The sequence below is a fragment of the Colossoma macropomum genome, unplaced genomic scaffold, assembly GCF_904425465.1.
Source record: "Colossoma macropomum unplaced genomic scaffold, Colossoma_macropomum, whole genome shotgun sequence".
Lineage (NCBI taxonomy): Eukaryota > Metazoa > Chordata > Actinopteri > Characiformes > Serrasalmidae > Colossoma > Colossoma macropomum.
Window position 1 is genome coordinate 371404 of NW_023494802.1, and position 15278 is coordinate 386681.

General features: G+C 34.0%; 1 protein-coding gene across 1 annotated transcript in view; it reads left to right on the forward strand.

Moving 5' to 3' along the window:
* The first annotated feature begins 1392 nt into the window (after window positions 1-1392).
* The window catches only part of cdh26.1 (cadherin 26, tandem duplicate 1), a 34500-nt gene continuing 20614 nt past the window's right edge, over window positions 1393-15278 (forward strand). Inside the window, exons 1-5 of the mRNA XM_036591749.1 lie at window positions 1393-1561; window positions 10816-10875; window positions 11369-11464; window positions 12620-12775; window positions 13221-13368. Coding sequence (XP_036447642.1) covers window positions 1526-1561; window positions 10816-10875; window positions 11369-11464; window positions 12620-12775; window positions 13221-13368 — 496 coding nt within the window. The 5' untranslated portion in view covers window positions 1393-1525. The remainder of the gene's footprint in view (window positions 1562-10815; window positions 10876-11368; window positions 11465-12619; window positions 12776-13220; window positions 13369-15278) is intronic.

A 15278-nucleotide genomic window follows, 5' to 3' on the forward strand; every position in this document is an offset into this window, starting at 1 on the left:
TATTCTAAAGTTCTGACAGTAAAACCTTATTAACTTGGAACGGCCTACAGGAACACTGAGTGAGAATTACAATAACAGAGTGACTAATTTCAGATCTTAAGTTAGTCTTTGCTTAAGTGGATCATGTTTCTTGACATTCAGTTATTCTTTTTTTTAATTTATATTGTCTAGTTTTATATTGTTAACTGTTTTTATATATTTTAACATTGTGCATCTTCATTTTTCATGGGTTTCAGAAAGGAAGCAGGAAGCAGGTGGCACTGTGGGTAGAGCTGTCGCCTCACAGCAAGAAGGAGTTCAATTCCCTGACCAGGCAACCAGGGTCCTTTCTGTGTGGAGGGTGCTCTGGTTTCCTCCTACAGTCCAAAGACATGCAGTCAGGTCAGGGGTCAGCAACATGCGACTTCTAAAGCCCTGTTGCAACTCAACAGCAGAATTTGATTTTTAGGCAAAAATAAAACGATAATTTTTATTATTTAATAAAAATCAGTTTTAACAATATATGATTATAAACACTGGAGTTAATGTAGCCTATATCTGCTAATTGAGCAAACCTTAAACCTGAAGGTTGGCGTGCAGACTGCTGATCACCATAGCAACACAGACAACAATCTTGCCTAGCTAGTAGTTAACAAAAAGTAAAGAGAAACATTTAAGATGAACATAAATATTCATTAATAAAGCAGCTATGGCTGAGCTAAAGCTTAAAGCAGAGCAAATTAGTCTGTGGTTTTGTTTTTATTTTTATCCTATACTCACACATTAGCACATACTGAAACATATTTACAACCAAGATGGTAAAATAGACATAAAATGTTGTGGCTCCCAATGTGGTTTGATTTTTACTGAAAAGACAAAATGGCACTTTGTAACATTTGGGTTGCCGATCTCTGAGTCAGGTGAATTGGAGATACTAATTGCCTCCATTTGTGTGTGTGTCTATGTGTCTGCCCTGTGATATATGGGCGATCTGTCCAAGGTGTTTCTTGCCTTCTGTCAAAAGACTGCCGTGATAGGCTCCAGCACCCGCCGTAACCTAGGAGGATAAGTGGCTTAGATCATAAATGAGTGAGTAAATAAATAACAAATATAATTAAAAGGCATAAAAATCTCTTTGCTTGTCATCAAGAATATTGTGCTGCAGTCTGGTATACTTTACAGAAGCATAACATATTTCTTCCTCTTGGCAACTGGATAGTCCTGTTTATGTCCACGTGGGAAACTTCAGGGAAAACTGCGGTGCGCATGAGAAGAACAAGAGAGAGAAGAATAAACGAAGGGACGCGTCCGTCCGTATACAAGCTGTTCACGTCAAAGTGGCCCCTCCCAGACCTGCAGCCTGAGGGCTCTTTCCGTTCATGTGCGAGTGTTATTTGCAGAACAGAGAGAGAGAGAGAGAGAGAGAGAGAGAGAGAGAGAGAGAGAGAGCAGCAACTGTGTGGCGGCTGTTGTACCTTCTGTCGAGCAACTTACTGTCGTGTTTGGAAGCTAAAATTTATGATCATTTTAACTTGAATTCTTCAGGATGAGGATGACCTTCCGTCTCCTTCTTCTGCTGTCTGTAAGTAGAACACATTTCTGTCTGAGTCTCTCTTTGTTTTTCTTTATACTATCTAATGTGTTCAGTTCAGTTCTGCTTTACTGCTATTTGTAGGTATAAAAATACATACACTGGAATTTAAGAGTGGAGCTCATTGAAAAACATAATAAAAAGAAAGAACCTACACACATACACCCTCATACAGCCACTAACCATCCATACATCAATTTAAAATTCACACAGCACTACACTTGTTCAGATTGATGAAGAATGTGTTGTATATGGTTCTATACAGCACTAAAAAGCGTTCTTCTATTGTTATGATGTCAAACTTGTGACTTTTTACACTCAATATGGAGTTCAATTGTTGATGAAACAAAACTGAAACACTCCATTGTCATTTATTTGGCTTTCCCTGGAACAGAATTCTCTTTAAAATAAACACTTTTCATTCATCTGTGCCTAATACAAGTAAAACTGGTTACTCTAAAACAACACAATTCATTTGATTATTGTCTACATGTTTTAGTTTGTAATTCAAACAATCCAGTTGGTTCTTTGTTTTTTGTTTTTTCTAATGTAAAGAAATTCCTTATAATCTTCACACTCAAGCCTGCCTTCTTTGAAAGCCTTAACAATACAGACACTTTTGAGCCTTCATAATTGATATTAGTTGACCATGAATAATCAAATGAAATCACAAATCTAAAAAATTGAAATAAAAACTACTATTTCTTTCCATCTTTTTTTTATATAATTGGTCCACGTTCCTTTCATCTCTTTTGTTTTATTGACGTTCATAATGAGATTGTTATAGCCCACCATTCAGCCAAACCTTCTCTCTGTACCTGTTTTCCTCTGAAGTGATGAAACCATGTACTGAGATATCATCAGCGTATTTGATTATTAAATTAGAGTGTCACACTGAGCCTGACAGTCAGTAGCAGCAAAGATAGTAAAGCGCAGGCTTTGATGTAATGTGTTACAAGCTGAACAAGTTCTAAAGCAGAAGCATGCCGGTGTAGTAGAGGAGAGCGGGCACAATGGCACATTTTGTTTTTGGGGAATCATTTTTAAAATAGTTGGAATAATCATGTTTTTATGCAAGCAACATATACATCTCTGCTACAAACAAACACTTGAACTGTTTGTAGCTTCTACCATTCATGTACAATTCCACTCATAATGACAGGAAGTAGAGTGTTACAGTTTAGCCCATTGGTGCACTCTTAAAAATTATGGGGCTCTTCAGTACAGGAAGTGGTTCTATGTAGAACCATAAACACTCAAAGAGCCCCTTGCATGATTAAAGGGTTATCTGCATCATGAAAGGGTTCTTCAGACTGATGAAGAATGTGCTGTAGATGGACGTAGATAGAATCCTTTAGAAAAGGGTTCTATATAGCACCCAAAAGGGTTCTTCTATTGCAACAAGCTTGACATCGTAACAATAGAAGAACCCTTTTAGGTTCTATTTAGAACCCTTTTCAAAAAGCACATTCTCCATCAATCTTAAGAACCATTTCATGATGCAAAGAACCCTTTAATCATGAAAAGGGTTCTTTGAGTGTTCATGGTTCTATATAGAACCTTTTATATATATATATATATATATATATATATATATATATATATATATATATATATATAGAATCTTTGGGTTGGGAGTGTGGGTTCACTGTAACAGACAGAGGGTCAGTTTAACTCCTGCTAGAAAAGTCTAATCAATCAGTGCAAGGTAATTCAATATAATTCTGTGTTCTAAGAAATATATTTTTCAGCCGTACTGCATTTTATATTGTCATCTATACGACAGACAGATAAACTGATATACACACACATCAAATTGTATATGAACACTGACATGAGACAGCAAATAAAAACATCCCACATCAGTAAAATATGGAACATTGTTTCTGAATAACTACTTTACCAACTGTTAATGTCAATTTCATTGATATACCAAAACACTAACATCTGAAAGACTCTAATAAAGTAGAAGAAAATCCCTGTTTTCAGATCTTTTCTCTTTTTCATCTTAAAATCTGTGTAAACATGTGGAATAAAAAGACCAAATGTACTTTGTCTTTGTTTACTAAAGGTGTCTTAGCTGTATCGCCGTGTAAGAACTAACCCTGCAGTACTGTAATTAAGCCCAGCTGCACTTGCTGTCAGCTGCTTCAAAATGGTGCTGCGTTGTAGGAAACAAGATGATGATTAAAGTAATATAAAGCTGAATTTTGTGATTTACACAAACAGCTCAGTAACTGGAAAACCGTGCATTGAAAAAAATGACTTACATGCCCTGAAAACACTCTTTGGCTCAGATCTCTTTAAAACACTGACCAATCACTCTGAATTTTGGTGGGAGAAGCTCTAGCTACATTTAGAAGATTTGTTCTTAATGATTTTGCAAGACCAGAACTAAAGCAGAATTTATTCATTCTTAATAACCACTGCCTTACCCACAGAACGTGCTTATTATTCATTTTTTCAGGGCATAAAACGTTTGACTTTATAGCATGGGTGCTATAGTCTAACTAAGCTTATAGCACCCAGCCAATTTCTGGTATAGTAGTTCTTCTCAATTTATTAAGAATACATTACAGATGATACAAAATAAGTTGATCAGGGTTGTATTGAAAACATCTCCTTGTACACATTTGGAAGCAGATCATATTGAACAACTCAACCTTCTTCAGGTAGAGGAAAGAGTAAACGCAATTAAGCTAATAAATTTGTCCCGAACTACCTGCAGTTTAATCTTGTACAAGATAATTGCAGTTATGCAACTAGAGGAAGTGCAACAACAGTTCATTTGATAAAAATACATTTTTATATACTGTTATGTGGAAGATTTTGGGTGACCAGGGTTCTTTCTGTGTGGAGTTTCTGTTCTTCTCCCCGTGTCTGTGTGGGTTTCCTCCCACAGTCCAAAGACATGCAGTCAGGCCAATTGGAGATGCTAAATTGCCCCTTGGTGTGAATGAATATGTGTGTGTATCTGCCCTGTGATGGACAGTTTACCTGTCCAGGGTGTTTCCTGCTGTCTGATCAAAAAGTGTTGGGGTAGGCTCCAGCACCCCCTGTGGCCAGAAGGATAAGCTGCTTAGAAGGTATTTGTGTGTACTACCTTATCTATCATCTTGATATCTTTTATGAGAACCACAATAGAAACAAGCCTGTTTTTATTCTTGATTATTTTTAAATGCTTGTAAGTTCTGTATGAATGCACTCTTATGTGTATTTTATGTCATTGGCAAATAAATCATCACCATAATACAAAAAAACATGCTGCAAACCACCACTGAGATACATTCAGTGTATCTTTATTATAGATCAGCATAAGTGTCTGCAACAGACTTTAAAAACACAAATATTCATCCTAGAAAATTCCTCCACAGCTAATCAGACGAAAGGGACAAGTGAAGAATGAGGAAATCAGCAGGTATCGGGACGAAACAGAAGAGAGAGAGAGAGAGAGAGAGAGAGAGAGAGTGAGAATCCTGATCTGAGAGATGATGAGCGGAAGTGAGAGAATCCACTTACGCTGCATTAGTTCAGTGTTTTTATAGAGACTCGTAGAAACTAGAGCCTGACTGTCTCAGAGACCCAGAACAAAGAAGAAACAAAATGATTAATCCTTTGTCAGCAAAAATAACTAATAATTCTACCAATGAGCCCCTTCACTGGTCTCTGTTCATTTGTTTCTTTGTTATGCCACAAAGTTAATGTGTGCATTTTAGAAAGGTGCTGAAATCTGTAAAACATTATTATTATTATTATTATTATTATTATTATTATTATTATTATAGCAAATAATAAGAGTTATTTGTTCATATTCTATAGAGAAAATGTTTAAATATGAAAATTTTTAAAAAAATTCTGTACATATTAGTGCACAATTTATTTGCTGTTTGACATACTGAAAAAAAAAATTAAATGTGCCACAACTTTTGCACAAGCCACATTTTGTTTTTGGTTTTTTTTTTTAGTAGGAAGCTTTGTATAAAAATAGAGAAACATTAAATGAGTTCAGAATGATCCATACTACTACTACTACTACTAATAATAATAATAGTAGTAGTAGTCTTATTTTATGCTGCATCTTTCATACATTAAAATGTAGCTCAAAGTGCTTCACAGTAAAAACAGCAGATAAAGACGAGTAAAAAAGGTAATTAAAAGTAATAGTACCTAGTAAAAGTAATAATGATTAAAAGTTAAGGTGTACACGATCGAAGCAAAATATTAGACAAGCATTCAATCTAAAAGCCATAAACAGGGATGGACATATAAATTAAAAATGAAACCACTTAAAAAATAAAGAATGTAGGCACATGAAATTACAAACTCAGTGGTGTTAGAAGGTGCTAAACTGTTACTGAACAAATGCAGAAGATGTAAAAGGTTCTAAAATGACTAAAAAACATCAAGAATGAAGTTCTCACATCATTAATATCCAGACTGAAGCTCTAATTTAGTAGAATAAAAATGTTTATGCATTAACTCTTAAAACAGATGGTTCTTTTTAACACCCAAAGAACCATTTTCATGCTTAAACGATTCTATGCATGGTGATATGGTTCTTCAGGTTGATGGAGAATGTGTTGTATATGGTTCTTTTTACCCCCCAAAAAGGTTCTGCCATTGTTACTACACTCTTTAAAAAGATGATTCTTCAAAGAACCCTTATCCTGACTGGATAAGCGGTTCTTTGCATTGTGAAAAGGGACTTCAGATTGATAGAGAATGTGTTTTATAGGGTTCTATAAAGACCTTTTTTGAAAAGCGTTCTATAAGGTACCAAAAACAGTTCTATTGTTACAGGCTTGATGTCATAAGAATAGAAGAACCCTTTTTGGTGCTATATAGAACTCTTTTAAAAAAAGTTTCTACAAAGAACCATCTACATCACGTTCTTCATCAATCTGAAGAACCATTTCAACATGCAAAGAACCATTTAAGTGTTCTTTGAGGGTTCATGGTTGTATATAAACCATTTTCTTTACTAAAGAACCCTTAAAGAACAATATTTTTTAAGAGGGTATGTCAAGCTTGTTACAATAGAGGAACCCTTTTTGGTGCTATAGAACCATTTTCAAAAAGGTTCAATAAAGAACTACCAATTCACATAGCACAATGAAAGACTGCTCTTCAAGGGTTCTTTATCTAATATAATGGTTCTATATAGAACCCTGAACACTCAGTGAACCATTTGCACATTAAATAGTTTTTTTTTCATGGTAAAATTGTTCTTCAGATTGATGGAGAATGTGTAGTATATGGTTCTATATGGCACCAAAGGGTTCTTCTATTGTTATGAAGTCAAGCTTGTAACAACAGCAGAACTATTTTCAAAAAGATTCTACATAGAACCACATACCACACATTCCCTATCAATCTGTGAAAACATTTTACCATGCGGAGAACCATTCGAGCCTGCAAAGGGTTCTTTGAGTGCTCATGGTTCTATATAGAACCATTTTCTTTACTAAAGAACCCTTGAAGAACCATGTTTTTTAAGTTTGTAGCGGAAAAGTCATTAAGTGTCTACCTAGTTTGTGTAGTGTAGTGGGTAACACCTCTGCCTTCTACGCTGTAGACTGGGGTTCAATCCCCACCTGGGTAAACACCCTACACTATACCAATAAGAGTCCTTGGGCAAGACTCCTAACACTACCTTCACCTACCTATGTAAAATGATCAAATTGTAAGTCAGTCTGGGTAAGAGTGTCTGCCAAATGCCGTAATCAGTCAAGCTGATTAAACAATGTTAAGTGTGTGTTAGCTGGGTTTAAGAAAACCAGAGGTTCTACCCACAGGGACAAAGGAGATGTTTCCATGGTTACAGTGAGTTATTTTGCTGAATTTGCCTACCAGAAGCTCAGCTTCCTTCAGCTTTGCATGGCAGCTCCAGCTTTACTGCAGTCAGCAAATGCTGTAGAAACACACTTACAAACAGCAATACAACAAATACAATCTCGGTGGTTCCTCTAGAAGGAGAACTGTACTGACAAATACAGTTGTATGCAAAAGTTTGTATACAATGTGGCCTGTGCAAAAAATATGGTGCATTTTATACTGTTTTATTTTTCACTAACATGTTAAATTCAGCAAATAAACAGTAATTGTGTATTAAAATGTACAGAAGTGTGTCTCTGTAGAGGATGTGTTAACTTATTTAAACTTCAAATGAGCAACAACCTTTGCACACAACTGTATGTAGTCTTAATTGTTGAACATTTGCAGATTATTTGTTATTTAGTGCAGATTTCACAAGGATTCAATTTAATTTGAATATTTTGGTGAAATTCAGAATTATTTTTAAAACACACTGAATACACAAGTGTGACTGGAACTATTTTTATAGTACACTGTTATAAATAAAGTGCACCTTAAATAAGTTTTTCCAGGCGAAAAGTACGTTTTTGTACCTTTTCATAACCTAATGTTTTAAAACAGAACATTAAAATGAAAAGCCTGGAGACGAGATGGGGTGTGTGGAGTCAATACAACTTAGAAAATATGATTATGGTACAGTTATGTTCCGTGACTAAAGGTACTAAGATGTACTCTTGAGGATCCCACCCAAGTGACAAGAGTGACAGTTTAGTAGCTTTATTTCTGAGAGTGTAGTAGAATAGAAAGATTTCATCATTTACTTTTCTATTGAAAAATGTACAGTTTTTGTTTTTTACATTTTTGTTTGAAAATAGCCTGAGAATTTTATTCCAACCCATATTCTCCTACGTTTATTATTAAATGTGTTCTTGAAAAAGATACAAAGATAAAGTCTACATCACATTCATGATGTGCTCTTAAAGAGCAGAACTGTTTTTACCTTTGTTCTCTTGAGTGTGTGTAGATTCTGTTCTTACCTGAAAACAAATCCCAAATAAGAAAACACTGGTGAATGTCAGAATCTTTGTAAAAACTGCATCAAATCTGAAGAATGGATGGTAAATGAGGCCCAATGTTATTTTTCAAAGTGTTAAACAATAATAACTGATGATGGCCAGTTGTTCAGTGGGAACACTGTGAGTTTTACTTACAGGGCGTAAACCAGACAGAGGGTACTAAATAAGCAGCTCTGCTACTGTCAGAAACACTGTGTTCATATTGACAGGTGACATTTTTACAATGAACATTTTTTACCAGATTTGTCAGTTATGTTTAACAAAACTTGTGACACATTCCACTCGCTGTTCTCCTCTCAGACAGCGTTTATGATGGTGTTGAAAGTTTCGGAAGATGTTTGTCTGAATGTAAGTGTCCTACAGTTTAGTCCCCATAACGCCTCGGCCTGAGGGTTTGTGCAGCAGCTTGTCTATCAGCTGAACTGAGACTCTCGTCTCTCTTCAGCGTTTTAATTCAGCTTTTATTTTGGCTTCTTAGATTCAAAGAAATGAACTGTTCAGATTAGCAGGCACTGTAAAGATTGTTATTTTTGGCAGTAAAAGTCTATCTAATAATTGAATAACTACAAATAAATAAGGCTGTCAAATGATTCAAATAAAAAATTGTGATTAACTGTGTTATTTGGTGATTTGCTCAGATTTGACCTTCATAAAAAAGATTTGTATCCAGTTATGAAGCAGTGCATTGTGTTATAGTTATAAAAGTGGACAAAATAAGATTCACTGGAATGTATGTATTACTTTCAGTAGTTTAACATAATTTTTGAATGCAGAACCTGAAAAAAAAACCAATTTCTTGAGTTTAGTTTTCATCACCAATGTCCAGTGAGAGCAACCAACCAATGAGTGTATATATCATACATATCATATATACAATAAATAAGTGTATATGTCACATATACACATATCATATATACAGCCAATGAGTGCATATATCATGAATATCATAATTAAAGTCAATAAGTGTATATGCATCATACATACCATACACAGTTAATGAGGATACATATCATACATATCATATACAGTCAATTAGTGTATATATCACAGACGACATATAAACATTATATCAATAACTTTACTGAAAACAAAAACAATTTTTTTCTGTATTTTAATGTATTTTATGACTGTTAATCAACACATTAATAATAAGTTAACAACATTCAATTTGTGGTATTAAATGTTTAAAAGAAAAAGAAGGCAATTTAAAAAAAGGAGTGTAAAATGATGTTTCAGGTGTGTGAACGGTGAAACAGAGGGTGGGAGTGTGTGTGTGCATGTGTGTGTGTGTGTGTGTCTGTGGGAATGCTCTAACTGAAGGTTTGTTGGTATATAAATAATGACAGGTTTGTTTTTGGAATGACTTTTCATGATGGTTCCATCTGACCTAGTTTAATAACAGTAGTGTACTCTATGTGTACAGTAGTGTTGTGTGTGTATATATATATATATATATATATATATATATATATATATATATATATATATATATATATATATATGTGTGTGTGTGTGTATATATATATATATATATATACACACACACACACACACAAGTGATGCTCCCCTCCTTCTGGCTGTCACACAATGTTGCTTCTAGGCAACATACATATTCAGGGAAATTCCCAAAAATTATTTATACAATACAGAATGAACACCATAAAAGATGTGAAATATGTTTTTGGATGGATGAAAAAATGTGAAAAAATTTGCTTCTTTGAGGTAAATTGCCCAGATCAGAAATATTTGAGATCTACAAGCTTCACAATGTCAGAACAAGGTTTATAAATGCCCACCAGTAGACAATATGAACTGTAACAGCATCGTTTATTGGTTTATTTAAACACTTGCCTTCAATATTTACCCCATTCATTGCTATTAAATATTATATTATTGTAAAGTGAGAAAAATGAGTTTGTGGCTTTGTTGCTCTGAAGCAACATAAAGCAATGGAGACATAAATAATGAATCTAATTGCTCAAACCTGTTTGTATGTCCACATTGTATAAAATAGCTCTTCAGAACAGCCTAAAAAAATGATGTAGTAACAAGTACAACTAGTTTAAGTCAACCTAAATAAATACTTTAAATGAGTGATTCTTAAATAAAAGATATAAACAAAACTAGTTCAGTTGCTTGTTATTACATGAATTGTTTATTTTTTGTTATGAATAAAGTTACATTAACTCTGGTCAAGATAAAAATATCTGAGTACTCTTAATATTCCCAAAATAGTCACTATTTTAAGAAAATGAAATCTTACCTTACCTTTACTTTAAATTTGAGAGAAAGTTGAAAAACCCCAAAATTTCATTCTCCGCAATCACTGTTTTTTCTCATATTATTTTTCCTCAGCTCTGGACAGAAACTGCACTCAGCGACCTGAGCCTGGAGAGGAACCTCACAGAGAAACATGTATGTATTCAGAGCAAAACTTTAACCTAAAAACCTCAGGAAAACCTCAAACCCTGAAAAAAAATCTTGCCTTCAATTAACCATTTTTTTATTCAATGATTTACTCCTCACTTCATTATTACTGAAAATGCTTACTTATTCTTTACTTAATCACATTTTCAGGTGAAAAATACTTTTTAGTTCTTTTATTTAAATTTAGATCTTCAAGGATTTCAGTCACAAATCTCAAAGTCCAGTAGATTCGTCTCTCTCGACAGTCAAGTTCACGCACAGCTAAATTTTTACATTTATGAAATTGTTCTGTTGAAAACATTAATTGCACAGTGTTGAACCCTGATTACAAACGTGTTATCATTAGTGTCCCTGAGCATGTTTACATTTTCATAATTACATCATAATTTGATGTAATACCTGTTTTTCAACTTCAGTACAATTTCTCTACCTCAGCTGAACTTTATCATCATTAGCATTTCATTTCCATCTCCTTTGTAAGGAGCGTGTGCTGATTCGCACTAAGAGGAGGTGGGTTCTCTCTACAATCGAGCTGCAGGAGGAGGATCCTGGACCTTTTCCCAAAGTGGCCACACAGGTAACACACACAGTCACAGAGGAGGGATTACGAGCTGAGTCCTCACTCCACAGGGATGTCTCACTGCACCTGCAGAAGAAGCTAGAATTAGAAGTTTGGGCTGTACCAAAAAAAAAATAAATAAATGAACAAGTCTGAAAATACATAAGAAAAAAAAATGAATAAACAGAAAAATACATACTATTAGATAAAAAACAAATGAACCCAAAAACAGTAAAACATAAGGAGACTCCAGTTTATTCAGTTTTTATTTATAGTGATCTCGATAGAAGAACACAGGTTAATTTGTTGTTTTCCTCAGTGCAGCTTCAGCCACTGCTGGTATTTTTTCATATACACCAACAGCATAATGGATTTAACTTAATGAAGGTTGATTAACCTGACTGAACTCAATCAAGGATTATTAGCCTGATTTATTTTAATGAATGTTTGATTAGCCTGATTTACCTTAATGAAAAATTGATTAACCTGATTTGCCTTAATGAAGGATTGAGTAACCTGATTTAACTTAATGAAAGATGATTAAACTGGTTTAATGAAGGATTGATTAACTTAATGATGTACTAATTAAACTGATATAATTAAGGATCCATTAACTAATGAAGGATCATTTATATTGCTTTAACCTAATGAAGGTGTGATTAAATTGATTTAATATTAGGAAGGAAATAATTAATCTGGTTTAATTTAATAAAGGATTACTAACCTGATTTACCTTGATGAAGGATTGATTAACCTGATGTAACTTAATCAAGTATTATTAACCTGATTTAACTTAATGAAGGATAATTCATTGAAGCATTGCTTATACTGATTCAACATAATGAAGTTTTAATTAAATACATTTATTTAATGAAGTATCAATTACACTGATTTAAAGAAGGATTGATTAACTAAATGAAGGATTGTTTATACTGCTCTAACTTAATGAGTTGATTAAATTGAGATGTGATGAAGGATTGCTAAAATGGATTTTATTTAGTGAAGAATTAATTAAACTGGTTTAATGAAGGACTGATCAGAATAATGAAGGATTGATTATACTGAGTTAATTTAACAAGGGGTTGGTTAACCAGGATTAAAGTATTGAAGGATTGATTGAACTGATTTCAATAATAATAGTACAAATGTTTGTTCTCTCTCTGTTGGAACCAGTTGTATAACGATAAGAGCAATATGCACAAACTCCGGTTCAGTATCAGTGGTCAGGGCGTGACAGAAGACCCGCAGGGTATTCTCACCATTGATCCCTTCACTGGTGTGGTCAGCGTACACAAACCTATCGACCGAGAAACGTACGCTACTTTCATGGTGAGTCACTGCTTGTGGGTATTTCCCTTCAGATTTCTGACAGTGCTAAAAAGAAATGAACCTAAATAGTTAGCAGTTAGCATGATTCCCTTGCATAAAGCTAGCTAGTGGTTATTCACCTTTGTTCATTATTAGCATTGTTAGCATTTTCAAGTGAACTGCAACTTTAATGGTAATGATGACATTGTTGAAGTGCGAATCATTCATTTGAGAAGGTTTGTGTTCTTATCTCCATATAATCACTGTCATTAGAAAATGGGCACAAGCCGATTTTTTTCTGTTCTTATTTATTTGGAGTTGTGCTTGAAAGTTTGTGAGCCTTTTAAAATGTTCCATATTTCTGCATAAATATGACCTAAAAGATATTTTATACATATCACCCCTTTAGCTTCTGATTGTTTTTAATATATTCTGGATCTCCTTGTGTCTTATTGTTAATGATCAGGTGAAGTTTGATGTGTCAGATCGAGAAACCAACGAAATTCTTGACAAAACTTTGTCGTTCAGCGTAGCCGTAAAGGACATAAACGACAATGCACCTCAGTTCTTACCTGAGGTTCTACATACAACAATTCCAGAGAACATCCAAGAAGGTCAGAACCATGCAAACTACTGCCTCACAAGCACCATTAACAAGAGAACATTCACACAAAGTTTGCAAATTATTGTGTAATTCTATTGTAAGTGCACCAAAAAATAAATAAATACACATTGCATAAAACTACTGGGAACTGCAAATGAACATGAAGGTAAATATCATTATATGATTACAGTAAATTGATCATTGATAACTCTGTAAATGTAAAATATTTACATATCTAAATAATCAACACACAATTATTTCATAATTTAAATAATACACTGTAAAAAGTGGCTCGTCAGATCAACCTAAAAAGACTTACCTCATGTGGTAACAAGCAATTGAACAAAAACTACTTTGATTGAAAGAATCATTCATACAAAGTATTTATTTAGGTTGAATAAAACAAGTGAATTTACTTGTTAACACATGAAGTAATTTTTTTAGGTAGATCTGAGGAGCCACTTTTTACAGTGTAAAAAAAACAATGTTGTTCATGCATAACTCATTGTTAATCAATCTGAAGAACCATTTCACCATGCAAAGAACCATTTAAGCATACAAATGGTTCTCTGATTGTTCATGGTTCTACATAGAACCAATGTCTTTACTGAAGAGCTCTTGACGAACCATCTTTCTGTAAGAGTGGCATTACAACATTCATGTTCACAATGTTCTCATGAACAGATTTTGTACTATTATAATGAGTCATAAATCCTGACATAACAAAGTTATATACTCTTGCTTTATAAAGTGTTATAAATGTAACTGAACAGTAGCTACTTATAAGCAATTACACAAGGTCATGATGGACATTATAAGGTACTATGTGTGTCATACCGCTGTTGTCGGAACAAAACCTTGTATCTCCAAAATGGTAACTTCAGAATGAAGGAAAAAACTTTTTATGTAAGTCAATGGAACCAGACTTTTTTCATTTTGGGTCATTTCTTTTGGTCCATTCATCATGAAATTTATACACAATGTATAGGGCATTCAAATTCTATCAAAAACTGAGAAACAACCGAACAAAAATGAAGATATGAGGTTTTCTTTAGAGAGAAGCAATATAATGCCTGATAAATGTACTTAGTATGTATTTCTTGTAGAAAGCTTCCCAGAAGAGTGGAAGCTGTTATAGCTGCAAAGGGGGACCAACTCCATATGAATGCCTATGGATTTAGAATTTGTCATAAAGGCTCCTGTGGGTGTAATGTGGGTGTAATGTGTAGGTGTCCCAATAATTTTGTCTATATAGTATAACTCTTCTTGCACTCAAAACGCTAACTTAGTATAGACTGAAAGTTTACAGTGTGCACTTTATACACATTGTCTCCACTCGTGTCAGTGAGCTATAATTCATATAAAATCACAGCCTGCTTGTTGCTGCTGTAGCCGTGTGTGTGGGGGGGCTGGTGAGTTGCCATAAAACATGCTAATACAGGCTCTTCAACATAAGCTGTGCAGCCATGTATAACTATTTGTAAAGCCTGCAACTCACATAAACTTTTTGCACTTCATCATTTAATTTCATTTTTTACCAATAAACTCACTGTAAAAATGCCAGGCAGTTATTATAATTGATAATTACTGCACTCACACTACTGCACTCATACTGTGGTATTTCTTTATAGTAATGATGGATCACTAACTAAATTAAACAGCAGTGAAGAGGATGATGGTTTACTGCTTCAAAAAAGTACTTTGGCACATTTTTTTACAGTAAATCTATGTATTATTACAGTGTTGTTACAGTGATATTACAGCAGCCATACAATGGAGTGTTTGATACAGTAAAATCTGACTGTACTGTAAACTGTAAAACACATTTTAAGTGTCATACCGGCAATACTTGGAGAAATCATTTTTCTACTTTGAGGCTATTTTGTAAAATTTTGCAAAAGATTATGTCTTTGCTTGTTT